Consider the following 26,919-nt stretch of genomic DNA (forward strand, 5'->3'; position numbering starts at 1 on the left):
GGAACTGGGACCTCCCCTTCTGGGCCGGTAGTTCAGCGCCGCGCCGGTGAGCTGCGGGTGCGGATCGAGGCCGCCATCCCGAGCTTGCGGAGCGACCTGCGGAGACCGTTGGCCGCCTTCCTCCGTGCTTGGTCCTCTGAGAGCTGCCACTGTCCCCGGGAAGCCGGAGGCGCCAGCCAGGCCGACTCTCCGTGTGTCCGCCCGAGTCACAGAGGAGCGGTCGGACTCCGCGGGAGCCGGGCGCGGCCGGGGCAGGAAGCGGCTGCGGAAGGAGCGGGCGGGCGGGCGGCCGGAGGACGCGGACGCAGACCCAGACCCAGACCCAGAGCCCGGGCGGAGGCGGACCGCGAGCCGGCCATGTCGGTGGTGGGGCTGGATGTGGGCTCGCAGAGCTGCTACATTGCCGTGGCCCGGGCCGGGGGCATCGAGACCATCGCCAACGAGTTCAGTGACCGGTGCACCCCGTAAGTGGGAGCCTGCGGGGGCGCTAGGAAGGGTTCTGGAGTGGGGAGGGAAAGCCGGCGGGGGCTGGGGAGCGTGGGGACCCGGGGCTTGCGGGCCGGCTTCCGAGCGCCGGGCCGATCGGAGGGCGGCGTGCGGAGTGCTGCGCTCCTCCGTAGGGTCTGGGTACCGGCGGCCGCGTCGGGCAGGGCGCTTGCCCAAGAGTAGGGGTGGGGGCTTGCCAGGAGCGGGGAGGGTGGGGGTGTTGGCGATTCACGGGGCCAAAGTCAAGTCCTAGAGTGGAGTGGCCCAGGGTCGTCGCTTCGGGGTCGGTCTTCCTACTGCCAGGCCCGCGACTTTATTCGTTTTCTTGGCAAGCCTCTCTTCGCCCTTTCCGCGGCCGCCCCCGTTTCCCCATGTGGCTTTTCTGAGCTGCCTCTGCCGCCCCCAGCTTGTCCCCCTCCCTCCGAGCAGATCTTTGCGCACCGCAGATGCGGGGCTTCTGAGCATTTTTCTTCCGCATCGTGAATCTCGAAATGAACTGGAAGCTTCCAGAGCCTGTGCGCTGCTGCTTGTCCAGTGAGCGGGTGGACTGTTGTTAGCGACCAGAGAATCACTCCTTTCACAGATCCCTCTCTTCTTGCGCACTTGTGGTTGCTAACGCTGTCAGCCTTAGTGCCTGGGATCATTTGTGAGGATGTAAACGTCCTTTTGCTCGTTTTATGAGAGCCATTCGAGGGAAATCCTAAATCGTGTTTTAGTTTATTAATTTTGCCCCGTTTAAATAAAGGAGATAAAATGAGAATTGCACGGTTTTGTGCTAGAACTCGGGGATAAATGTTGTCACTGAATTAAATACCATATTCTATAGCGGCAGGAGGTGGGCAAAGGTAACGTTTTATTAAAGCAACTTTTTCGAGGGGCTTATTTTCTGAAGCTAATACATGAAACATGTCTGCATGTATGTTAATGAAAACAATTGCTTACTTCTCGGGGAAATTAATGTAGATATTTTTTAAGTGCCTTAAATCCAAGATAAAAAGCATAGAATGAGACATTAAGGCCCAATGACTGACTGTAGAATGTACAACGAATGACTGTAGAATGACTGTATATGTCACAATTTGAGTACAGATGGCTATTTTTGAAAGTGAATGGAAAATCAGAAAATGGGCAAATATTTGACAGTGAATATAGCCTTGGGAATACTTACTCCATGATTTCACATATTTGCAAATTTACAGTCTGTTCTTCAGCTGTGTAAAAGGCTCTGTAATTGGAGTATAGTAGGAAAGACAGAGTGTTGGGCTTTCATGCTTAGGTACAGTTTACATCTTTGTTCTCTTTGATCCAATAAAAGGAAGAAAAGCTGTTCAGATGAGAGTAGGAACAAAATGTGTATGTGGTTGTAGTGACCATTGTGAAACTAGAAACAACAGATATGTCCTTATAAAGGGTAAGCAGAGGGCAGCATTGGAATGCCCTTTAATCTTTAGATGGAATAGATGTTTGATTCCTCTGGGTTGGCAGTATTAATTTCAGTGTGGAAAATGAGTTCAGTCGTTCTGCAAGTGAATAGTTACTCTGAGTCTAGAATGATAAACTGTTTTTTTGGAAGATTCTGGCCTTTGCTTGAACACTTCTCTGGCTTTTAGAATGCTGTTTAGTACTTGCTCAGATAATTTAGGTTTAGGGGTCTCCTTAATAGCCAATTTAAAGTTGATTTAGCCTGGTGTTTAATGCCCTCAGCATATTCCCATTTTGTTCATCTATTACTCCTACCTGCACTCTGATTGAAAACCTAATTTGCTTACCTCCTCCTGACAAGACTTTGAGTTTCTCTCTGTGCTACCATTCCATTTCTATTGCCGAGAAGGTTATCTCACAGAAGTCGTTTTTCATCTCTTCAAGGCTGACTTAATGTAACTAATTATTACCTCCTTTTGTGGTAGTTGCTCTGTGTCATTCTTACTTGGTTTCATCAAATATAGTCTTCCCTATAAGACCCTCTCTTGAGCTTTGAAACTCCAGAAACCTCCAGGCCCTCTTGTTTGGGTTTATATAAACCTTTGGATCCTAAAGAGGCCAATGGTGTATCAGAACAGCAGTGGGTATGACAGTGATAACTTAGATTTGTACAGAGTTGCTAACCGAGAAGTGAAATTAACACCATATATTTTGTTAATCATGTATCTAAGGTCAAGTTAATGTTACCTTTTATTCAAAGTATTTTCAGAGTTCATGTGCACTTCCTAATAATTGGGGACCTGGACAGTTATATTGGTATTTGAGCTATTGGAAAATGCCCCCTGAACCAAGAGCAGACTTTTTAGGTAAGATGGCTACCTAGATTGGATTCTCAGAGTAGCAATTAAGCAGACTTCCACTGAGTATCTGACCAAAACTTGTGCTATAGTTATGCTGTCCTCAAACCACCCCACCACCCGCTGTGGGTAAGAAATTTTATATTTTCTTGTCAGTTAAAGATGTCTGCCCCTATGCCTTTTAACAGTTTTGAGACATGTGGTTTGTATATCTTCTAGATCAGTCATATCATTTGGATCAAAAAACAGAACAATTGGAGTTGCAGCCAAAAATCAGGTATGTTCTTTAGAGAATTCTGGTCATTTTTTTAAAGGGAGAGTCTTTGAAGGTAAAATCTCAAGGGCATACAAGAATATGAAATATCTAAGCCTACATATTTTTGAGTTTTAGAAATGTAACGCAGGTATTCTTTATGAACCTTTACATGGGGATTTTTCCTTCTGTTGCTTGCCTCTTCTCCTAAGAACCACTTTAACAGTCTAATCTGCCAACCTTAATTTTTAGTAATTTTGTCACCTTGTAATTTATCTAATTTTTAAAAATTACAAATAAGACACTTGAAGTTCTTTCATGTGGAATTTCTTGTATATTTAAGAGTTAAAGATTCCTTCTAGAAGTTCTGTATTTAGAAGCACTTTCAGATTATTTAATAATGAAGACTGGGAGCATGTTCTATATAGACCTGTGCTGTCTTAAGGGTAACCATTAGATATGCTTGAAATGTACAAATGTGGAGTAAGTATGAAATACACATGAGAGTTTGAAGTCTTGAAAGGAAATAAAGTATCTCCTCAATATTTTATATTGAGTACATGTTGAAATGATAGTATTTTAGATCTATTAGGCTTTAAAATAAGTTACTGAAATTAATTTTGCCTGTTATTAATGTGATAGAAAATTTATGTATGCCCCTTCCATGTAGGCCTCACGTTAAAACTGGTGAGCCCATAGGGTTGGGGAGGAAAAATTAAAGCAAAAGAACATGAAATATCAAATCTCTTCTGAGAGGCTTTTAAAGAGAAACTGGAAAAGTTCATTTAAATACAGAAAATAACATTGCTGAAAGAGAAACAAAATTCTAATCCCTGAAATGCTACAGTAAAGCTAGTTGGAAGAGATACAAGATACAAAAGAAAACAAGGGAGAGAAAAATAGCTCTGTATGTTTAAAATAATATACTCGAAAGAAACACGTTAGTGAAGTAACTATCTTCCTGAATATGGCCATTTAGAATATTGATAATTTCAGACCTAAAACTATGGCAGTCTTTTGTAGTTATATGAGGAGAATCAGTTGAGGCTCAGATCTAGTCTTTAAGTTACTGGATATACTTTAAGTCATATTTTAGTATATAAATGTATTTTAGTACATGCTTCAGTTCTGTATTGTTTGAAAAACTAGTGCTGTCAACTTGTATTCCTCCCTTTAAAAGACGTGGAGCAGAGAAAAACAGGAAACTGTTTTGGGATTTTCGTTACTTCAGAAGCCTCAGTTTTTAGTCTTTGAATTATTTATGTATTTTAAATAAAGTTCCCACTGCTGACTTCTGTGAGTGAAGTACACTGAAGTGTGGGACTTTTCAATCCAGAGCCTAATCATCAAAAATACACAGTTGAAAGCATTAAGTCACTTAGAAACTTCTTGAATTATCCTTGCCTCTTTCTTTTTGGTATAGATAATTAATGTTCCATTATTGTCCCAACCCATGTATTTTGTAACACAAAATGTTTGTGCTGACCACTTAGCAATTTACTAGACTGTAACAACTTTTCACTTTTTTTTTTTTTTTTTAAGTAATTTGACTTGTAGTGCTTCTAGATCTTATTTATTCATTGGGTATAAAACTTAAAAGTTTAGTGGGGAAAAAGAAATGAAATAAAGGGGTGCAGTTCTTGGTTTGTTCAGGGCTTTAGTGATAGTTTCACCATCTTTTATTTTATCTTGCAGATTTTGAAATCTTTTTTAAAATTAAAGTCTGGTGACAGTATTGCTTCCTGTTCCCTCTCACTGCCTACCTTCTGGCATTTTCCGGGGGTTGCAGAGAGGTTATTTATGTTATTAATGGTTTGGGTTGTACATTTGACTTTCTGTAAAATTGTAATAGCTGATAGGTGTTCAAATTAGAAAAAAAATTAAATTTATAATTTCTTTTGCAGCAAATCACTCATGCAAACAATACAGTGTCTAACTTCAAAAGGTTTCATGGCCGAGCATTCAGTGACCCCTTCATTCAGAAGGAGAAGGAAAACTTAAGTTATGATTTGGTTCCAATGAAAAATGGTGGAGTTGGAATAAAGGTAATATGGACTGGTCAACCTTAGAGTCCTTAGTTGGAAATAGGAAAAAAAAACAAAACAAAACACCACTTAATTCTTAGTAAATATTTAAAGTTCTTAATTAGATGAGTTATTTTTTGTCAAGTTCTTATAAACTGTAGGTATGTCTTAATGCCTGAAAATTATTCAAATTATATTGCTGTAACTTAATTTATGTCTCATAAGTTCTTTATAATTGTTAAAATTTAGGATTCCTTAGTGTTGGTTAGAAAAAAATCTCAATTGTGTTATTTTATCATACAAAAGTCTATTCCTTGACAGCCCAGTTGTAGTTGTTTGGAGAGCAGTAGTATAACAAAACCAGAAATCTATTTTTAAATTAGCAGAAGCATTTTTATCTTAGGGTCACCATTAAAATAATAATGGCTACACTGATCTCTTTAGTTAGAGTGGAAATTTACTACTTTCTGTAATGTTTTGACTAGTACTTTGGGTAGAGGGAAAAAAAATCTGTCTTAGCTTTTTTCCTTCCCTTTACCTCTAGAGAAAAGTTTTCTTTTTTTTAATTCTTCTTCTTTTTTTTTTTTTTTTCTTCGTTTTCTTCTTTTCTAACAGTTGTAACAATAAAGGTTTTCTGGAAGAGAATGTAATAATATTTGGAAGTTAGTATTAGCATGTAGTTTTAAGTACTACAATGTTTAAAACATTTTTCTTCCTCAATGTAGGTTATGTACATGGATGAAGAACATCTCTTTAGTGTGGAGCAAATAACAGCTATGCTGTTGACGAAGTTAAAGGAAACTGCTGAAAACAATCTCAAGAAACCAGTAACAGATTGTGTTATTTCAGTAAGTACAATTCAGCAAGGCAGTGTGTTTTATTTTAATTTGCCTTTTTTGCTATTCTTAAGTATTAAATGTGTGAAAACTGTTCTATTACTAGAGATCAAAATCCTACTGGACTGTATTAGCATAGCGCTCAGGAGCATTTCAGAGTATGTTTGAGTGATATTTTTAGCCGAAGTTGCAGAGGTTCTTGATTGGAGGTGCAAATCAGAGTCTCCTCTAGGGCTCCTTGGAAGAGACTGGTTGGCTGAATGGGGAATGTTCTAATACAGTCAGTGAACAGATTTTCTATTTGTATACTTAATGGGACATTTTCAGAATTCTGCCATCAGCTGACAACCAGTTCATTAGAAGTTTTATAATGTCACCTCCTAGTAGTGATAAAACATAAGATTTTTAAAGATTTTATTTATTTACCTGAGGGACAGAGATGGCACAAGTGGGGAGAGACGCAGAGGGAGAAGCAAACTCACTGCTGAGCAGGGAGCCCAACATGGGGCTTCATCCCAGGATCCTGGGATCATGAGCTGAGCTGAAGGCAGACACTTAACTGACTGAGACACCTAGGTATCACAAAACTTAGAAGATTTTTTAACACTGACAAGCCCACTACCTTCAGTGGGCAGTTGGTAGGTTATCAAGGTGTATTTGAAATGGACAAAAATCATCTTTTATTTGGACACCAAAAAGGCAGCTGGAAATTCTCTCCCAAATGTCTAGGGTCACTTTTTGATCTTCTGTGGTTATGCCCTGGACCAAGACAGTCTGTGATGGAGTTCCCTGCATCTTGCATGGTCTTTGCATTATAACATGGGCAGCATGGCCTTCCCAGACGGTTCAAAAGCTTTTATGGCAATATATCCTGGGAAATGGAAGAGTAGATTCAGAGGCCTAAAATTTCTCCTACTGTCCTTGCAAGACAGAAAAGACAGAAGGTGTTCTATAAGACTGTCTGGTTGTCGCTTGGAAAAATAGTATTTAATCTCTGGGAAAATTAAAGAATTAAGTTACAAGTTAGTGGTTCTTCCTTTTTTTTTTTTTTTTTTTTTTTGAATAAGCAATATGGAAAACTGATGAAAGCGGTGTTCCGATTTGAAAGGTGAGCAGACCCACTTTTGCTCTTGCCTCTCTTTCTGAAGCAGCTACAAATACTTTGGGGGAAAAATGAAAGCCACTGTACTAAGTTTTCCCTTCGGTACTTTGTTAGTTAAGGATTCTATGACTGTATTGTTAGACACACCTCCTGAAGAGTGTCCTAGTTAGAGTGTTGTCCTAGAAAGCGATCAAAAGAATTAACCTAGCTGGAAGCACAAGTCCGCACCATAAGAAACTTCATCCCATCCCTTGAGCTGTTTTTTGCTCTTCCTTCTTTTAAGAATATCAACAGGCTTTGCCTAAAAATGTTTTTGTAATCTTAACAGTTCTATAGAATTAGAAGGTACCCCATCACCTATTAATGCTTAAATGCAATGAATAGCAAAACTATAGAGCAGTTGCATATGCTAGTATTAGTTCCATATTATCTTTAAGTTCCTTCAGTATTTACCTGTAGTTCAGTTATATTTAACATTAGAATTTGACTTAATGCTGTGATTTCCAGCTGTCAGAAATTTAAGACTGGTTCCGAAATGGTATTTCCTACACCTGAAGCTTTTTATTACATAGAAGTAATTGTCAGGGGGCGCCTGGGTGGCTCAGTGGGTTAAGCTGCTGCCTTCGGCTCAGATCATGATCTCAGGGTCCTGGGATCGAGTACCGCATCAGGCTCTCTGTTCAGCAGGGAGCCTGCTTCCCTATCTCTCTCTCTCTGGCTGCCTCTCCATCTACTTGTGATTTCTCTCTGTCAAATTAATTAATAAAAAATCTTTAAAAAAAAAAAAAGTAATTGTCAGTATGTCTTAGTGAATACTCCTGATTTTTATTTTGGGTTAAAATTTGGTTATAATAAAAATTACTTTGATAATATAATTTTGGGACATTTTTTTTAAAAAGTAATTATTCTTCTGAAAGTTAAGGAACTTGCTGGAAATGAAGTCTGGAAGTTCTGTTTATGTTCTGTAACTTTGCTAGGCACCTATTTAGCTGTACTGTTTTATTTAATTATAAGTGGTTGTGAGGAATTCGGATGTGTGTGTTTTAGACAAGTTAAAATTCTTTCCTTTCTTGTTGGTAGGTTCCCTCTTTCTTCACAGATGCTGAAAGGCGATCTGTTTTAGATGCTGCACAAATAGTTGGTCTAAACTGCCTGAGACTTATGAATGACATGACAGCTGGTAAGGGAAAAGAACTATTTTTGTGTAGTAGTGAATATACTATCAAAACTCGAGTTAAGACATATCAGGTATATAATTCATGTACTTGTAGAAACGTAGCCTAGTTAAAAAAAAAAAGGGTTAGATTTGAAATTAAAGAATTCCAACTTTTCAGATGCTTCTATCTAATGAGAAATTGACACTTTGTCAGATTTATGGTTCTGTTTTCATTAAATTCTATGTATATATTTTAATCTTTTGAATTATGGGTATTGAATTTAGTTCTTTGTTTCCTTATGTGGTTTTTATATTTAAGTTTTCCCAAAACCTAAAGATTTGGGGCTTTACAACTGCCTTGACTATAAGTATTGATTAAGTTAAAAAAAAAAAAAAAAAGTTTTCCCTTCTATATTTCCTGAATATATGCAGTTAGTTATTGATTATTCATATTCTAGCAAATATTGATTTAAACTGTATCATTTGTAAGGCATTGTATTTACAGATATAGTGGTAAGCAAAGCAATGACTGTTCTTCCTAGAGCCTTTACTAGTTTTTTAAGATTACAGGTGAACAAAAAGTCAATTATACAATGTAGTGTATTCAGACAAAGCAAATAAGACTTTTTTCCAGTGTATATCTAATATACACGTGTTTTATATCTAATACATGTATGTCTTTCACATCTAATATGTGTTTTAAAATTCCTAAAAGTATCAATAAAGTTGTGTTCTTAAGGTTATATGTATTTAGAAATACAGTGGTTTAGAAGTTCAGAAAAAGCTAACAGTCTCTTTAAGGTAGATCAGCTTTTTGCGTTGAATCTAAAAAGAAATTGGTAGGAACTGCAGTTGCTGTAGTCATGTATTAAATTCTTAATTTTTTTGGATAAGCAAGGTTGTGGTTCAAATGTAAGTATTATGTGACGAGACTGCTATTGTTTGTGATTACATTTCATTGTATTTGCACCTTGTACATTTTCTCTGTGGTATCTCTTCATACATTGCAAAGTGAATAGAGAGAGCATTGTTCGGAAATCAGAAAGGGAGCAAGTTACTGATGGCATGAAAATTAGTTTGACGTCAGGTATAAAAGAAATGTGTTCACCTTTAAGCGTTTGAGGTATAGTCAGGTTTCCTGCATGTGTAATTATTTTGGTAATGATGAAATTGGTAAGAAAATGTGAACCAAAGAATTGATTGATTTTTTTTTTTAATTTAATTTAATTTAATTTTTTTGGTAGTTGCTTTGAATTACGGGATCTATAAGCAGGATCTTCCAGGCCTGGATGAGAAACCTCGGATAGTAGTTTTTGTTGATATGGGACACTCAGCTTTTCAAGTGTCTGCCTGTGCCTTTAACAAGGGAAAATTGAAGGTAAAGTCATAAATTAGAACTCAGTGACCAAAACATATTTAAATGTGTTGTATTTATCATTTTACTTCAATCAACCGAGCTTCTTAACTTTGCTTCTTGGTAATGAAGAGTTTGGGGTAACGATATTAGCAAAGAATTATTCCTAAAGTTGTTCTCTATAAAGATGATGTAATTATCTTCGCATACTTCTAAGTATTCTGGCTTAAGAAAGAGCAGCTTTTTAAAGATTATCCTATGTAATCATTAAAAGTAAATCAGAGATTTAGCATTTCATTTGGCTTTGGTAGTAACATTTCTCTTGACTTGGATTTCATGTTGTAATTTAAGTAGCAGTCTTGATCTGTAGTCTTCAGTTGTTTGAGTAGCAGTATTTAAGATTCTAGTTAAAAATATGAAAATAACCAGATTATATGTTGTTTTAACTAAATTAGGTACTGGGAACAGCCTTCGATCCTTTCTTAGGAGGAAAAGACTTCGATGAAAAGTTAGTGGAACATTTTTGTGCAGAATTTAAAACTAAGTACAAGTTGGATGCAAAATCCAAAATACGAGCACTCCTTCGTCTGTATCAAGAGTGTGAAAAATTGAAAAAGTTAATGAGTTCTAACAGCACAGACCTACCACTGAATATCGAGTGCTTTATGAATGACAAAGATGTTTCGGGAAAGATGAACAGGTGCGTCTTGAATTCTCTTGATTAAATAGAAGAAACTTCCTGCTGAAACTATGGCTCAGGTGTCTGTCTAGCTATGGTGTTGAGAGTCTTGGCCTCCATTTTCAAGACGGTGTGCTACCGTCGCTAGGACTATTCACATCATTAGAAACTAGGGTCACTTCGGCAGAGAGGTGATTTTTTATTTATTTTAAAGTGGGGGTAGCAGCAAAGGGAGAGAGAGAATCTAAGGCAGGTTCCACACCTTGCGGGGATCCCAACATAGGGCTCAGTCCACGATCCTGGGATCATGACCTGAGCCAAGGTCAAGATTTGGATGCTTAACCAACTGAGCCACTCAGGCACCCCATGCAAAGTTTTTTTTTTTTTTTTTTTTTAAAACAGGCACTTTGCTAGGTGCCCTTATGGTGGAGTCTTTTTGGTATTTATCATTTCTTAGTATTTCTAGGCCAGTTAGTGATAATGGTTACACACCAAAAAAGTTTTAAGGAATAAAATGGCAGTCTTAATATAAAAGTGATTTTTTTCCAAGAATACCAGTATAACTAATTTTCTCCCCCATCTCTTTTCTGTTCCTGTATTGTATATTTATATATATGTTAAAAATTACAGATTATAGTACAGTTTAACTTGACCCATGTGGAATTGAGGTTGTCAAAGGAAAAGGAAATTCATTGGGTTAATATTGTTTTAAAAAATTGGTCAGGATATTGGCTTTAAGATAATGTTTCCAAAGATTAGTAGCATTCCTCTTCTTTATTAAGGGCACAATTTGAAGAACTCTGTGCCGACCTCCTGCAAAAGATAGAAGTTCCCCTTTACTCACTGATGGAACAGACTCAGCTCCGAGTTGAAGATGTGAGTGCTGTGGAGATAGTTGGAGGCACTACCCGAATTCCAGCTGTGAAAGAAAAAATTGCCCGATTCTTTGGAAAAGACATTAGCACAACACTCAATGCAGATGAAGCCGTGGCTAGAGGATGTGCACTACAGGTACTGCTGTCTCAGCCCTTTTTTCTCTTGGTGTTCATGCCTCTAACCATTTCTGCTTTGTTTCACTGTGATGAGGTCGTATAATAGGCAGAGCCCTGTGTCTAATTAGCTAGCCTGAGGGAGTGCACTTCCAAACAACAGCCATAAGGCTCTGGGGAAACGGATCTTCAGATCTGGAACATCTAGGAAATTTTTGATGGAAGGAAATTTGCAGCTGTTGTTTCTTAAACTGTGGGTCAGGAACAGGCATGACTCTGAGGAGACCCAGGAAACACAAGAATCAAGCATGAATTAGCTGTGTGGTGGTAGCAGTACTTCCCAGGCACAGAGAGGGCATTTGGAACAGCAGTGTGGTGTAAGGAGGAAGTGATCGGGGTGGGGGGGAATTTGCTGAGAGTGTTAGTTAACAAGTGGTCTTAGGAAACAGCTCTTCCTCCTCCTTCAAGCTGATTGTAACTTACATATCAAGTAAGAAGGCCACTCAGAGGCTTAAGTTCATTTGGCAAAGTGAAAGCACCAAAACTAGAAGTTGCTGATAAGGAAATTAGTATTTATTTTTAGGATAATATTATAGTCACCAAGTAGTTTTAACCAAAGTTTCAAGATAACCATGCTTAAATTTTAATCTAGCTAGCACAGTTACTTTTAATACAAAACAGCAAGAGGTTCTGTACACAAAGGTTTTTAGAAGGACTATACCTTCCTTTAAAAAGGAAGGATATGTACTCATTACTGCTGGTAGTCCATTGTATCCACATGATGCATCTGGGGTTTTTGTTTCTGTTTTTTCCTTGATAATGGAGTGTACTTCCTTAACTAAGGCTCTAATTCCCCAAAACATTGGAAGTTTATCAATTCTTTAGAAGTAGAGCTTATTTTGGCCTTTCTTTTGAAGGATCCTGTGCTAATCAGAGATTGACTTTCACTTTACTTGTGTATTTGTTCAGTTTTATGTGACTTCTCTAAATCCACCTGTCACTTGGGTGTTTTCCACCTCAACTTTGAATTTACCATTGTTTCCTTCATAAAATTACCTGAAAATATGAACATTTTGGGTTTTATCTTTTTCAAAAGTTTTTTAGACATTTGAAAGGTGATATGGACAGAGTTGTTTGTGGAAACACACACAGACTCCAGAGTGGTACAGCTTGTAATTGAGATTGCTATCAGGGCATTCCTGGCAAGGCCAGTGGTTTTTTCCCTAACTAAGCTCCTATGAAACTTGTTATTGGTCAACAGTTGTCATCCTGAGATCCATTGTATTACTGGTCTATATTTAGTGACTGGCATAGTATTTAGATGTTCTGTTCTTTGTACTTACGATGACATATACTGTAAGCAATTTTGAATTTGAATTTAAACTTACCATCCAATTTGAATTGAGCTTTATATTAAAAGATGAGTGCAATTATTCATGATATTATGATAATCCTTTCTTTTTCTTTTAAAGTGTGCAATTCTTTCCCCGGCATTTAAAGTTAGAGAATTTTCCATCACAGATGCTGTTCCTTTTGCAATATCTCTGGTGTGGAACCATGATTCAGAAGATACTGAAGGGTATGTAGCAAGTTTATTCAGATAACTATTTTAACATAAAGGAGAAAAAATTAACAAATGACTTTTACAGTTGAGGGTCTGATGAGTCCAATTGGAGTCTTTGAACAACCAAACCTATCAAAATAGTTTTCTCATTTTGGTGTTAATAAATGGTGAGGTAGAATTGGTAATTTCAGATCATTTATTCTGTTTTGTGTAGCATTATAATCTTAAGCGCTTGGAATACTGAATGCCTTTTCCTTTCCTCTAGGGTCCACGAAGTATTTAGTCGAAACCATGCTGCTCCTTTCTCCAAAGTTCTCACTTTCTTGAGAAGGGGACCTTTTGAGCTAGAAGCTTTCTATTCTGATCCTCAAGGAGTTCCATATCCAGAAGCAAAAATAGGTAAGCGATTAATTTGAAAGACATAGTGTACCAATGTAAAAAAATTTTCTTCTCCGTAACGTTGGGTGGGACATAATTCCATGTAAAGTCATTGTCAATTTAGAATAATGGTGATGAAGAAATCTCTTCCTTTTATTGATGAATGAATTGGCTTGTAGAGATGAAATGACTTGCTTAGTGCTGCTGTCACATCCATGTGTTTGTGTCTTGAAACATGTCAGTCTTTTTTCTCCTGATACAGTCTCTGCTTAAAGCATCACCACCTGTTTTTAATACTAACCTTTCTTCTAGGTGGAATGTTACTTCCAGTTTAAAACTGGCTCAGACACCATTGCAGCAGCTTCTCAAATGGACCTTTCTATTGTAATCTCTTTTAAAAGTACATCTTTTTTGGTACATTTTTCCTTGAGAGGTTAGGTGCTGTCCATCTGTTTTGACTCTTAGTAACTGGAAATTTATGGGAGAGCTATGGATCCCTTCCTGAGTGGCCATGTGTCTTTCCCAGGCTGAGGGTAAAACTTTTCCAATATTGCAAGATCTGTTCAGGACTCACTGTTACCCCACACCTTTTCATAACAAAGTTGTTTGTAGAGGTCTAACCTGACCAGTGTGTTTTCTTTCTTAGCACTTAACACCAAAAATGTTCAACACAGAAGAGATTTTTTTGTTGTTGTGTGTGTGTGTGGTTTTTTTGTTTTTTTGTATTTTGTTTTTGTTTTTGTTTTTTTTGGTTCTTAAACCGTTTTTACAAATTTATTGCTAGGAAATTAGCTTGAGAAATTGTTAAATAGAGACTAAAAATTTAATAGGTTGGATTCTATGCATTAGTTCCCCATCATGCAAAGGATAAAATCCAAGCCTTTTTAGTACGACATTAAATCAATGTTATTGCCAAAATTAAAAAGCTTGCACATGCTTAAAGAACAATCTTACATCTCTTTCTCCTAACTCATCTCGGATACCCCATAGTGAATGCTGTTTCTTTAAATGAGTCTTAACAGTAATTATTTCCTGAGCCCCAGTGATTTGGTAATTATTGAATGTCTATTCTAATATCTTTCACTGACCTGGTAATTAAATCTGTAACTTCTTGTGTTTGTGTAAACAGCACCTTAAATATAAAGGTGTCGAATCCCATATAGTGCTTTGCGCATACTAGGTTCAAAATACTTAATTTTGGTTTAGTGACCTCTGGAATAATAAGGCTATTAGTGGATATGATAGCTAACATATACCACTTGGTTCTGTGGTTTTATGTGCTCACTGTAAACACTTATCACCTCAATCCATAGAAGCATAGGTAGGTTAAATAACTTGCAGTGGGTTACACGGCCAGGATTCAAGCCCAGAGACTGGGTCAGAGTCCATACTCTTACCTCCTACTCAGAAATGCACTACAACTACTGTATTTTGCATTATAATTTCAGGCTTTGACATCCGGTTTTATCAGACTCTCTCCTACTTAACACATAGAAAAGTGTTTTGATTATTCCCTCAGGAAAACAGTTTTCCCTGAAGACTCTGTAGGATTAAAATGCTTAGTATCACTTGAGATCTCTGCCTTACACTTGCTAACAGATTTTCATGTTTAGTTTGCGCTTATGTTTATTGAAATAGGATTGGAGGAGGCAGGGACTTCTTGTCATCTGTCTTACAGAATCTGTTTTAAATAAAAACAATCACAGAAGTGCCATGCCTTTGAAGGTTTTATAGGATATTAACACTAATTCCAAGTATTGGAGTAGTACCATACACCTAAGTTTATTTTATGTTAGTAGGATAGGTTTTATTTCAGTTGGTAGAGAAAATGGGAAGATTTGGGAATAGCAGTACTTTGAAGCTTTGTCGTCTTTACAGACATTTAGATTAACTTCACAATTGTCCATTTCTTTTTGTTCTAGGCCGTTTCATAGTTCAGAATGTTTCTGCTCAGAAAGACGGAGAAAAATCGAGAGTGAAAGTCAAAGTGCGAGTCAATACGCATGGCATTTTCACCATCTCTACAGCATCCATGGTGGAGAAGATCCCAACTGAGGAGAATGAAGGGTCTTCTGTTGAAGCAGACATGGAATGTCCTAATCAGAGACCAGCAGAAAACTCAGACACTGATGTAAGTTTGTGGATAAGCCTTTGAGTTGGGATATATAGTTGAGTTAACTCTATAGGAAAAGAGTAGGGAAGGGTTCAAACACATTTTTCTTAATTTTATTTAGAATTTTGGGGAATGACGTGCTCGCTTCGGCAGCATATATACTAGAATTTTGGGGAATGATGATAGCATTGCTAGGTGATGATATATATGGCCCAGAATTTGGTGAATTATTGTTAAATTCTATGTAGCTAATTTGAACTGGCACATTACAAAATAAGAGTGTAATTATTACAAAGTAATAATTTTGTTTTGTTAATTTTAATTAACAAAATGTAACAAATTTAATTAAAATGTTAATTTTGTTTGTTAAAGGCATTGACCACATATGAGAAGGCAGTTTTGACTGATGATTAAGAAAAAAAGAAAAAGACAAAAAAAATTTGGAATATATACCAAATATTAAAGCTGATTTTTAAAAAAATACTGCAAAATTGGCTTTGGTATTTCAGGACTTGTTTGCTTTTATTTGCGTGATCTGTTAAATTGTGGGAGGGAAGGAAGAGAACTATCTGCATGGAATATAGAAAGTTGTTACTGTTCACGTTCTTCCAATTAGTATGAGTACAGAAAAATTTTAAGAAACTTCAAGATGGATTAGCTGTTAGAGTTTACTTCTGGATAATGATCAGAAATAGCTTAAATGGAGAGGCAAGTGAACAGTGTTTTAGTTAAGATGTGAGAAAGTGTGGTATCCTGTGGTCAGACAGCTCGTATCCTTATTATTCCTGGAACATTTAAGGAACATTAGTATCTGAGCCTAAGGTTTGTTCTCACTTTTAAAAATTGCAAAATGATGCGTTAAATGATCAGTGCTGTATACTTTTCCATTTGGCTATGGACACCATTATTCTAATGCCTGTTGTATCAATCTCTTTGTACTTTTTGGATATTTACATCATGAGTGCCTTGTTTCTGAATATTTATTTCAGTGTCTGCCTTAGACTCTTGAAGCTCTGTAAGAAAAATTTGAGAGCCTTCAGGGTGGACAGAAAGTAGTTAAATGAGAATGTTTCAGGCTTCTCCCAAAGATGGGAAAGGACTAGAGCAAGCACTGATTTATTGGGGATTGAGGTCTACTAACACATAGCATGTATCTTTATCCTGAGATCTTCTGAAGTGGAAATAGCTAAATCACAAAAAGAAGGTGGGGACAGGAGGAGCCTTGGGTATCTGTAAGCTGAAATGAGGAATCCCTGAATGACTGATCGTTGGCTTTTTTATGCAAATGTTCAGTTCATTGAAATGGCGATATGTTGCTGATGGCTGCTGGTGAATTTCAGTTTTGGAATCTTGTTTCTGGGAGAGAGGCCTGGAGTAAATCTATTTCTTGTGCTTTTGCGAGTTATAGCTCTACAAAGCTAGATCAAAGTTTCCTAAAGGAGAGTTCTTGGTTGTCATCACATCAATCAAAATGCCTACTGCTTGGTTATTTAACAATATTAACTGCTCTCATTCAAATAATTTCTTACAGGTTTAAGAGTTGTAAGGAGTTTTCAAGTATTTTGTATTTATTTTGATTTTATCCAGTATCTTTTCTCACCCACCTATTAAGATTTCAGAAATTGAGTGTACTGTCTTTGGTGCCCTGTAACCTTTTAAATTTATATAAGTACACCTGCTTTCTACATCCTTTGTGCCTGGGCTTTCATTTCAGAAAAATATCCAGCAAGACAACAGTGAAGCTGGAACACAGCCCCAGGTACAAACTGATGGTCAACAAACCTCACAGTCTCCCCCTTCACCTGAACTTACCTCTGAAGAAAACAAAATCCCAGATGCTGACAAAGTGAGTGACTCTTCTAGTTCATTCCTTTAGACAATGTTGCAACATGTGATCATTAATGATATCATTAAATTTGCAGTTTCAAGAGCCAGCACCAACTTACCTTATTCTGTATAGGGTTTTGGTTTTTCAGTTTTTTATGTGTTTATCAATTAAAATGAGTTAGAGGTACTCAAGCCCACCTAAGGGAATTGAATATCCTGTTTTAGACACGATAGCTTCTCTTGATTAACTGCCACTCCAAGCAACAAGAGACGAATGCATGACATGTCTTATTTTCTCTAATGTCAGAGGTATCTGCTAATGTGAGGAGTTTTCACTTGAATTAGTCTGAGTGATAAATACACGGGCTATAGGAGTCTAGTAAACTTTTTTCTCCTCTCAAATCACCTGTCAAAACTAAATTAATTATGATAGTGTGCTAATAACCAGATTGTACTTCAAAGTCATTTTTCTTTGCCATGTTTCCACAGTATGTATTAGAAGCTAAATTAAATATTTGTGCTTGTCCCTTGAAAAATGACAGCTTCTAATCAAACCTTTTAAAATTCATAATCGTGTAGATACTGGGAAGTTGACATTGTTCTTCCAGATCATTCTGTGCTTTGCAGAACTTCACTCTTTGTACACGTTGCATGTAAATTATTAACCTTTCATTAGTGGTTTGGTTTTCTCTTACCTTAAGATGAATCACAGAATTGTTTTATACTTGGTAAACATTTCGTTTTTAATCTCCTGCCCTGATTGATCCTGTGGGAATCCTAATATGAGCTTTAGTTCCTGACTCTGAAAGCTGCTTTTTTTCTCCCCGTAAAGAGTTCCGTGATGATGATGGTGGAGCAGCATTGCTTTCTTTGCCACAACAGCTCCTTAATGTCCCGTCCCTCCCCTCACTTAATGTTGAGTAGTAACTGACTTCTGCTGGTAGTCTCAGTGCCTGTCTTGAACATGACATGGAGTACCATTTCATGTTCATAGTTGTAGGTGGGAACGCCAGTGTCAAGCCCTTTGGAACATTCTCACACACCCCTTTGGAGGGTTCTTCATCCATTCCTTGTTGAGTGCCATTTTGTGATGTATCGGTTCAGTCAGTAGTTGGTTTAATGTTGTACCGTCAGAGTCTTACACGGACTTTAACTGCTATGTGTGTACTGTCATCCATTTGTTTTCCAAATATCTGTTGTACTCCTGTGTTGTATGAGGGATGGGTGTCCTCTAGTTCATTTTCCTTGTGGTGTGTGCCCCGGAGCATGCACAGTATAATGGGGGGTTCTCGTGTGCTAGAGATTGGGACTGCAGGCTGATTGACTAGATCCTTACTGGTGAGACAGCTGGCTACACTTCTGAGACCTGTGACTTTAAGGAGTACTGAACCTGTGACTTTTAGGAGTACTGAACTCTGGGAAACATGAGTTCTAGTCCCATCTCTGTCTTCGTCATTTTAGGCAAGCCACTGAACCTTTTTCAAGTCCTCCAGTTTCCTCTGTGAAGTGCCTAGAGTTCTGAAGTTTTTAACTTCTCAGAATTATCCTGTGGCGGTGCTTATTGTACTGATAGGCTAGTCCTTCCTATCTGACTATCCCAGCCATTCAGGGTGTGTGTTTATCCCATTTGTTATTTTCTAATCTGTTCCACAGCTGAGTTTCCTAAGTTGTGTTCTTTGTTATCTCAGCTAGTAGGAACGTGTAGAAAGGGGAATACATAGAAAAGTCTTAGAAAATTAAAGGCCATGGGAGATACTTACTTCTTTAGCCCTGTATTTACATATTTTGAAAGACCTGCAGCAAACTGTTAGCATTTGCTGCATCATTTCATTTTCTATTTTAAGGTTCTTTTGTCTCTTTTTTTACCTTATGTTTGCTTAAGAAAAGGAGTATGACTCCAAGGCAGATAGTAGGAATAAAGATAATTTATATATGTATACATACATTTACATCTGTATGTGTCTAGAATCCCCAAATTCATTAGGAAACTTTAAAAGGCACTCATCGGTATAGTGCTAATTGCAATTGAATCAGATATAATACCTGGTTGGGACGGAGGGACTGAAGTATAAAGGAGGAATAGAAGTGATCCTAATGTGTTTATCTTTGGTCACAGTGTGTTTTAGTTAGTTAGATTCTAGACAGTATTTAAAGATGTGGTAATTTAATAATAGTTTAGACTTTTTTTTGGAGTCCTAGGCATTGCATACAGGCTTAAAAATTAAAGACGTATGAAGAAAAGTTTTAGCAGGAAAGATTAAATTTAAGTTCAATATGCAAAGAGAAAAATATCCTGGTGAATTCTTGAGAGAAAGTATGACATGTTTAAGTTGTAGCTGCAGCCTGGTTTAAAATGGGTGGGTGGGAATTAGATGATGTGCACTCCTCCAGTTCAGGATATTAGGGAGTTTATTTTTAGAAAGTATGATAGGGAGATTTTTTTGTTGTTCTGAAGATTTAGGAATTTTTCCTTTTTTTTTTTTTTTACCCCTTCCTAAGGCAAATGAAAAGAAAGTTGACCAGCCTCCAGAAGCCAAAAAGCCCAAAATAAAGGTGGTGAATGTTGAGCTGCCTATTGAAGCCAACTTGGTCTGGCAATTAGGGAAAGACCTTCTTAACATGTATATTGAGACAGAGGTAAGTACTTCAGGTAATTATTTTCCATTCTGGAATTATTTAGTTGGTTGGCCCAGTTACCCATACTCCTAATAGAGGAATAGCCGTGCTTCTTTCCCATACCCCACGTTGTATACAGTTTTAAGAATAGGAGGAATCCAAAACTAATGGTTCTCAGTTTAATTTTTTTTAAGAAGGGTGTTTATATTTTTGCCTCCTTATGGAAAAGATCTATACTCTAGATCATTCTGCTTGATTGCTCAAGGTCTTGACAGAAATTGGATGCCACTGTGTTCTAGGACAGGGCGCAATACAGTTGGTACCTCAAGCCACACTAAATGTTTTTTTTTCATACTAAATTTTCTGTTAAAATACACTGTGCTTCTTTGTAGTCTAGAATATGTGAAATAATTGAGGTATAGTTTTGTTTTATTGAGATGGCAGCATTGTGTTTTGAAATTTAATAATTACACCTCATTAATATTTCATTAATAAGTGGATAAATAAATTTACAGTCCTTGATTTCAAATACAGTTGCAGCATCCTGTGACCATTATATATTGGCCAATATTACTCCCAATAGGAGACAACCATATAACTACCTAAAAGGAAAGAAAATTGTAGTGAATTGAATTTTTTTCTTCTTTGTATTAAGTCTGAGATGCAAAAGCTATGTTATTTATCATGTAATTAAAAAAAAAAGTCACAACCTACTGTGTATATTTTAGTAAATGAAGAACTTCATAAGATCTGTTATAAACTTATGAGGTATCAATTAGAACTGTAAACACTTTTTTTTGGTATAATTGTTGATTTTAAAAAGCAGAGTCTAGTTAACGTTTAGTTACAGACAGCAGAAGACTAAGGCTGGAATTAATCTTCCCTGTTTTCTGGCAGGGCAAGATGATCATGCAGGATAAACTGGAGAAGGAAAGAAATGATGCTAAAAATGCTGTGGAGGAGTATGTGTATGAGTTCAGGGACAAGCTGTGTGGACCATATGAAAAATTTATATGTGAACAGGTATGTGTAGAGCTCTGTTTCATTCAGATAATAAAAGTGCTTCATGTAAAATTTGACATTTAAATCTCTACTAGATTATGTAATGAGCTTTTTGAAAACTTGAAATTGTTTGAATAGTCCTGAAAGAGGCTCAGTAGTAATATGTAGTTTTATTCAAACTTGTCCAATGACTTTTTAGTTTTCCAAAAGAAAGAACCTATCAAACATTTTTAGAGTCCATGACATTAAAGGGTTGGGGGCTAGACAGGTAAATAGGAGAAAATGCTCGGTTTTAAAGACTTCCATTCTTACATTTTTGTTCTTGTTTTTTTTTTGTTGTTGTTGTTATTGTGACTCTGGTTCCCTTGGTTACTTATGGTCAGTGTTTTATCCCGGAAGACTTGTTCATCCAGTCATTCCAAAATTTATCAGGCAGACTATTCCCTTTAGCTCTTTTCTAAGCTTCCAAAGTCAGTGTGGCTCTGAGTAAATCTCAGAAGCAGAACTGTGAAAATGAGGCTTAGAAAACAATTGGCTAGATACAAATCTGGGATGGTTTCGGGATTAATTCTGAAGTTAAAAGAATTTCAACTTAGAGGTCTATTTTAGTTCTAAGTTCCTTGGGCTACCTTGTAATAAGCATTAGTTTTTGGCTCTGCCCTGACATTTCCTGGATTTCTTGTGGTTGGAATTCTGAAGGAGAGATGACCTAAGGTGCGTAGACCTCCCAAGACTAGAGTAGAAATACATTATGGGAATTGGTTAGGAATGATTTTTCTTTTCAGGTTCAGTGATTGAATTGTCAACTTGCCTATTTCCCTTTGATAATTGTGGGAGTGAATAGAAAGTTAATTCATCAAAACCTAATTGCTTTGGAAAGCAGAAAGATAATTGTTCTTCCATAACTCCATTTCAGTGTATAGATTGTCCAAAAATAGACTCTGGGATACGGTATTGTTAAGTCTGTAAGCGGTTTACCGGACTTAACAATGTCTCCGTGTAAAAGAGAAGCCAAGAAATTATTGTTAATCTCATGTAAAATCTACGAGTAGATTTTACTAGTAGATTGTTCCTTGATACTTTTCAGTAAAGAGAGTCCAGCTAATCAGAGTGCCTTTCTTAGAAATAAGATTGGTGACTTAGTGTTTAGCACTTCTGAGGATGACTCGTCTTGTTGTGAATTTAAAGTGAAGTTGCCACTGGTATGGATTCTTAATGTTCCATATACAGGATCACCAGAATTTTTTGAGATTGCTCACGGAGACTGAAAACTGGCTCTATGAAGAGGGAGAGGACCAAGCTAAACAAGCATATGTTGACAAGTTGGAAGAATTAATGGTAGGTCCTTCTCTCCCCCTAGGATGTGGTGCCTGTGTTTTAGACTGCAAACTTTCAAAATGCAGTTAGACAAGTGTTAATTTAATTACATCTTGTTTTAGAAAATTGGCACTCCAGTTAAAGTTCGGTTTCAAGAAGCTGAGGAACGACCAAAAATGTTTGAAGAACTGGGACAGAGGCTGCAACACTATGCCAAGGTAGCTGCAGACTTCAGAAATAACGTAAGTCTTTTTGTGCGTTGCAAGGAAGCTACCCTAGATTTTTGCAAACTGATACTAAGTTGAGGAACCTTCACTGTGAACACATGAGAAATTTGTTTTTGGTATTTGTATTTGGTATAGAGATAGATTTGAACTTCATGGGAAATGGGGTCAGGTTAGAGGTTACTATTAAATACTTTCTTTAAAAAAAGATCTTATTTATTTATTTGAGCGAGAGCATGAGCCCCAGGGTAGGGCAGAGGGAGAGGGAGAGGCAGGCTCCCCACTGAGCAGGGAGCCTGATGTGGGGCTTTTTCCCAGGATCCTGGGATCATGAGCTGAGCCACCCAGGTGCCCCACTTTTAAATACTTAAGTCTACCGAATGACCATGCCTCTTTTTCCATTCAGGATGAGAAATATAATCATATTGATGAATCTGAGATGAAAAAGGTTGAGAAGTCTGTTAATGAAGTGATGGAGTGGATGAACAATATCATGAATGCTCAGGCTAAAAAGAGTCTTGATCAGGATCCAGTTGTACGTGCTCAAGAAATTAAAGCAAAAATAAAGGTAAGTAGTATTGTCTAATGTTTGGTGCTGTGTTTCCTTAGGGACTCAAGCTGCAATCCTGTGAACCTTAAATATAACTCTTTCTTTGACTATTCTTTAACCTCATCCTGATTGAGACCAGATTTATTAGTTCATTATTGATACTACAAAATATAGAAGATCGTATGTGTTTCTCTTAAATTTCCATTTTTTCATTATTTATTCAGTTCAACAAATACATTTGTTGAGTCACTGCCGTTGTGGCAGTTAACCTGCTGGTTCGAGGAAGACTTGACAGCAAACGAGGAGAGGAAGTGTATCAGATGAGGTCAGGTGCTGAGGGCAAAAATTAAGTAGTCAAAGGGTTAGGAGATACTGGGCACTGGAAAAGGACTCAGGTATTTTATCAAGGAAGGCCTTGCTGAGTGTGTGAGGCTTTGAAGAAAGTTGAGAAGAAAACCAAGGGATGCTTTCCCTCTGGAAGAATGTTGAAACACAAAGTTAAAGAATCGTGAGCCTTTTTTTTTTTTTTTTTTTTTTTTTTTTTTTTTTAAGATTTTATTTATTTTGGAGAGAAAGCATGTGAGCAGGGGGAGGGGCAGAAGGACTGAGGGAGAGAACATCCCAAGCAGACTCCAAGGTGCGGAGTCTGATGAGGACCTTGAGATCATGACCTGTGGCAAAGAAGTCAAGAACTGGAAGCCCAACCAACTGAGTCATCCAGGAGCCCCAAGAATTGTGAGCCTTTGAAGTCAGGGGGCTATAATCTTGAATCCCAGTTCTTTGCTTACTAGGTTACCTGATCTTGAGGTTAAGTTAACCATCCTCTCTGAACCATCTTTCATAGGTGGGGATCATAATTTCTACCTTTTAATATTATTGTGAGGATTAAATGAAGTATGTGAGGACCTTGCCAGGTTCCTGACTCATCATAGAACATTATTCACTGTTGTTTTCACCAGACTTTAGCCATAATTTTGGGCAAGTGTCATGAGGAAATTGAATTCCTTGAGATAGAAAAAATAAATAGCTCAGGTGGTGTCTTAGGAAAATAATTGAAAATGACTGGATGGACCAGAGTTAACCTGATTACCAATTTTGTTTTCCTTGCTTAGGAGTTGAATAACACTTGTGAACCCGTCGTAACACAACCCAAGCCAAAAATTGAATCACCTAAGCTGGAAAGAACTCCAAATGGCCCAAATACTGATAAAAAGGAAGAAGATTTAGAAGGCAAAGAAAATTTTGGTGCTGAGCCTCCACATCAGAATGGGGAATGTTACCCTAATGAGAAGAGTTCCATTAATATGGACTTGGACTAGATACTGTTACGTTGGCTTAGTCCTTCAATGAATAAAATATTTTTGCCATAGTATGTGATTCTACATAACATACTGAGACTATTTATATTTTCTTTTTTAAGGATGTTTAGAAATTTTGTGTATTATATGGAAAGAGAAAAAAAGCTTAAGTCTGTAGTCTTTATGATCCTAAAAGGGAAAATTGCCTTGGTAACTTTCAGATTCCTGTGGAATTGTGAATTCATACTAAGCTTCTGTGCAGTATTACCATTTGCATCACTGAGGATGAAATTGACTTTTGTCTTTTGGAGAAAATAAAACAAACTGTACTGCTTGTTCAAGAGGGCTGTGATTAAAAATCTTGAAGCATTGTTCCTGCCAAGGTAGTTTTCTTGCATTTTGCTCTCCATTTCAGCATGTGTGTGGGTATGGATGTTTATAAACAAGACTAAGTCTGATTTCATAAGGGCTTTCTAATATTAATTCTGTCCAATAGAGTATGACTTTTTGCTTTGATATTAAAAATCAACGAGTAAAGCAAAAGCTAGTGAAATGTGTTAGCAGCATGCAGAACAAAAACTTTCAACTATATCTCTTGTTATACAGTACATTGTCATGTGAAGGTGTAAATTGGAAGAAATGTTGATTGTTTGTAACTGATATTGTGAAGCCTTTTATGAGCTTTAAAATAAAGTTCATCTTATGGTGTCATTTCTAAACGGTTTTGTCATTAAAAAATGCAGCTCGAGGGGGAAGGTATAAATTGTAGCAAAAATGAAGTTACTTTCTATGAAAATCCAGTTTTCCTTTTTTGCTGCTCCTTACATATGCTTTTTCCTGATAGAAAAATGGCATATTTATTACATTAAACATATATATATTTTTTTTAAGTTGAATGTAACTCCAACACTGTAGAAAAAAGCATTAACTTGTTGTATATCCTTCAAGCCTTGTCCTAATGATGGAGCTTTGTTGGGACAGGTATGCATGTTATACTGTTGTGTAGTCTTGTTTTTTAAAACTGTGTAACCAAGGGAAGAAGTACAGAGTCAGGTGTTTTAACTGCACTGCTCTCCTGAGTTCCAACATAAAGCCATGCAAAAAAAAAAAAAAAAAAAAAAAAAATTTGACCAGCCCCAGTGTTGGTGGAAAGAGGTTTCTCTGGGTTTTGCTATCTAATGTTGCAGGGAATCCTGTCTATCTGCTTATTTCCTAAGGACAGGAAGTGTTGGGGGCATGCTGGGCAAGACCTGCAGGGTAACAATAGATAGCAAATAACCATACTACCATCTAAGGGGCCACAGTTTCATGGTCCTTCAACGAGGGCCAGCTTTCCCTCACCAAGCAGCGCAATCCAGGTTTATCTATTGCAAGTCTATTATAATAGCTACTGTTTGTATACTGTGTACTAGGTATTTCAGAGGCTAGTCCTCAAAACCTGGGCATCCCAGTCACTGAAGTTTTAAAGTCTACACTACAAATAGCAATTAAGCACTAAATAACTTCGTCTCTGTGTGTGTGTGTGTGTGTGTGTGTGTGTGTGTGTGTGTGGTGTGTACTTTAGCATTGTGTTTGCCTGTTCCTCTTTCCTAAATACTCATATTTGTGGTGTTTGTTGCTTTTTTATTTTTTTTTATTATTATTTTTTTTTTAAAATATATTTTTTTAAAGATTTTATTTATTTGACAGACAGAGATCACAAGTAGGCAGAGAGGCAGGCAGATAGAGAGTGAGAGAAGGAAGCAGGCTCCCCGCCCAGCAGAGAGCCCGATGTGGGACTCGATCCCAGGACCCCGAGATCATGACCCGAGTCGAAGGCAGCGGCCCAACCCACCGAGCCACCCAGGTGCCCCGTTTGTTGCTTTTTTAAAATAAAATGTTGTTATTAAGGATCTTAACCATTTGCCAACATTCAAATATTTTCCCAGTTTGTAATTACTTTTTTTTTTTTAAAGATTTTATTTATTTATTTGACAGAGCACAAGTACCAGAGAGGCAGGCAGAGAGGAAGGAAGCAGGCTCCCTGCTGAGCAGAGAGCCCCATGTGGGGCTCAATCCCAGGACCCTGGGATCATGACTGGAGCCGAAGGCAATCACTTAACTGACTGAGCCACCCAGGCGCCCTACTTTTCATTTTTTTAAACTGTTCAGAGTCCCATCTCTTGTGGCTCTTCTTATGTTCTCTTAATGCATGTGAATATATACTCATCTAGGATATGGCCCCCCATTGAGAAGTAAAGATACTTTAGTGTTCTGTGTACAAAAGGGAATCTCTTAAAAAATTAATGGTTTTTAAAAATAGGGATGGGAAAACTTTTATTCTTCTACCCCAAAATAGTACCCAATGATCATGATAGAGGAGCTAACAGTCTGCTCTAAGTCCGTTTTATAATAAAGATTGGAAATTTTCTGTAGTATCACTTTTCTGCAAAGATGAAGTGTTTTTTAAAATGGCTCAACTGGCTATAGTTTGCAGGCCTTGAGGTTGCATTTTTGGGTGTGGGGAAAAGCATAAAACATCAACACTGACTACTTCATGATATCATATCTAATCATAGGTGCACACAGTTGATAGATATATCTAGTAATCACCTAAAATCCTCAGGACAGGGACTAGTTTGGCTTCTCTATTTAACAAAGTATTGATTTTTATATTTAATTTTCATGACCATTATTTTAAAAAATGATTACTCACTGGAGAATATAACCAGTAACCTCTGACACTGGCTGTAGCAACTTTACAAGATGGGTCTTCTGAGGCAAGAAAAAAGCAGAAATAAACTCTTGGGACTTCATCAAGATAAAAAGCTGCACAGTGAAGGAAAAAAAACTAACAGGCACCCTGGGGAATGGAAGACGGTATTTGCAAATG

The 26,919-nt window shown here is 37.4% G+C and overlaps 1 protein-coding gene across 2 annotated transcripts; it reads left to right on the forward strand.

Moving 5' to 3' along the window:
• On the forward strand, positions 1-24,766 carry HSPH1 (heat shock protein family H (Hsp110) member 1). Of its 2 annotated transcripts, XM_059144142.1 has the most exons (18): positions 1-464; positions 2,985-3,042; positions 4,923-5,063; positions 5,768-5,890; positions 8,061-8,160; positions 9,381-9,514; positions 9,946-10,190; positions 10,952-11,180; positions 12,631-12,737; positions 12,988-13,121; positions 15,023-15,231; positions 16,928-17,059; positions 19,540-19,677; positions 20,554-20,679; positions 21,889-21,996; positions 22,098-22,217; positions 22,606-22,767; positions 23,862-24,766. In XM_059144142.1, the coding sequence occupies exons 1-18, from the start codon at positions 358-360 to the stop codon at positions 24,066-24,068; spliced, it is 2,580 nt and encodes an 859-aa protein (XP_059000125.1). In that variant the 5' UTR covers positions 1-357; the 3' UTR covers positions 24,069-24,766. The 2 variants fall into 2 exon arrangements, with proteins under 2 accessions (XP_059000125.1, XP_059000124.1); XM_059144141.1 differs by lacking the exon at positions 16,928-17,059 and having other exon boundaries at positions 223-464.
• The last annotated feature ends 2,153 nt before the right edge of the window (positions 24,767-26,919 follow it).

Source organism: Mustela lutreola, chromosome 13 (genome assembly GCF_030435805.1).
Source record: "Mustela lutreola isolate mMusLut2 chromosome 13, mMusLut2.pri, whole genome shotgun sequence".
Lineage (NCBI taxonomy): Eukaryota > Metazoa > Chordata > Mammalia > Carnivora > Mustelidae > Mustela > Mustela lutreola.

Bases quoted from the DNA above. Each gene is read 5' to 3' on its own strand.
- HSPH1 (XM_059144142.1), top strand. From the start codon at position 358: ATGTCGGTGGTGGGGCTGGATGTGGGCTCGCAGAGCTGCTACATTGCC. The intron at 465-2,984 runs GTAAGTGGGAGC...TATATCTTCTAG, and splicing joins TTCAGTGACCGGTGCACCCC to ATCAGTCATATCATTTGGAT. The intron at 13,122-15,022 runs GTAAGCGATTAA...TTTTTGTTCTAG, and splicing joins ATATCCAGAAGCAAAAATAG to GCCGTTTCATAGTTCAGAAT.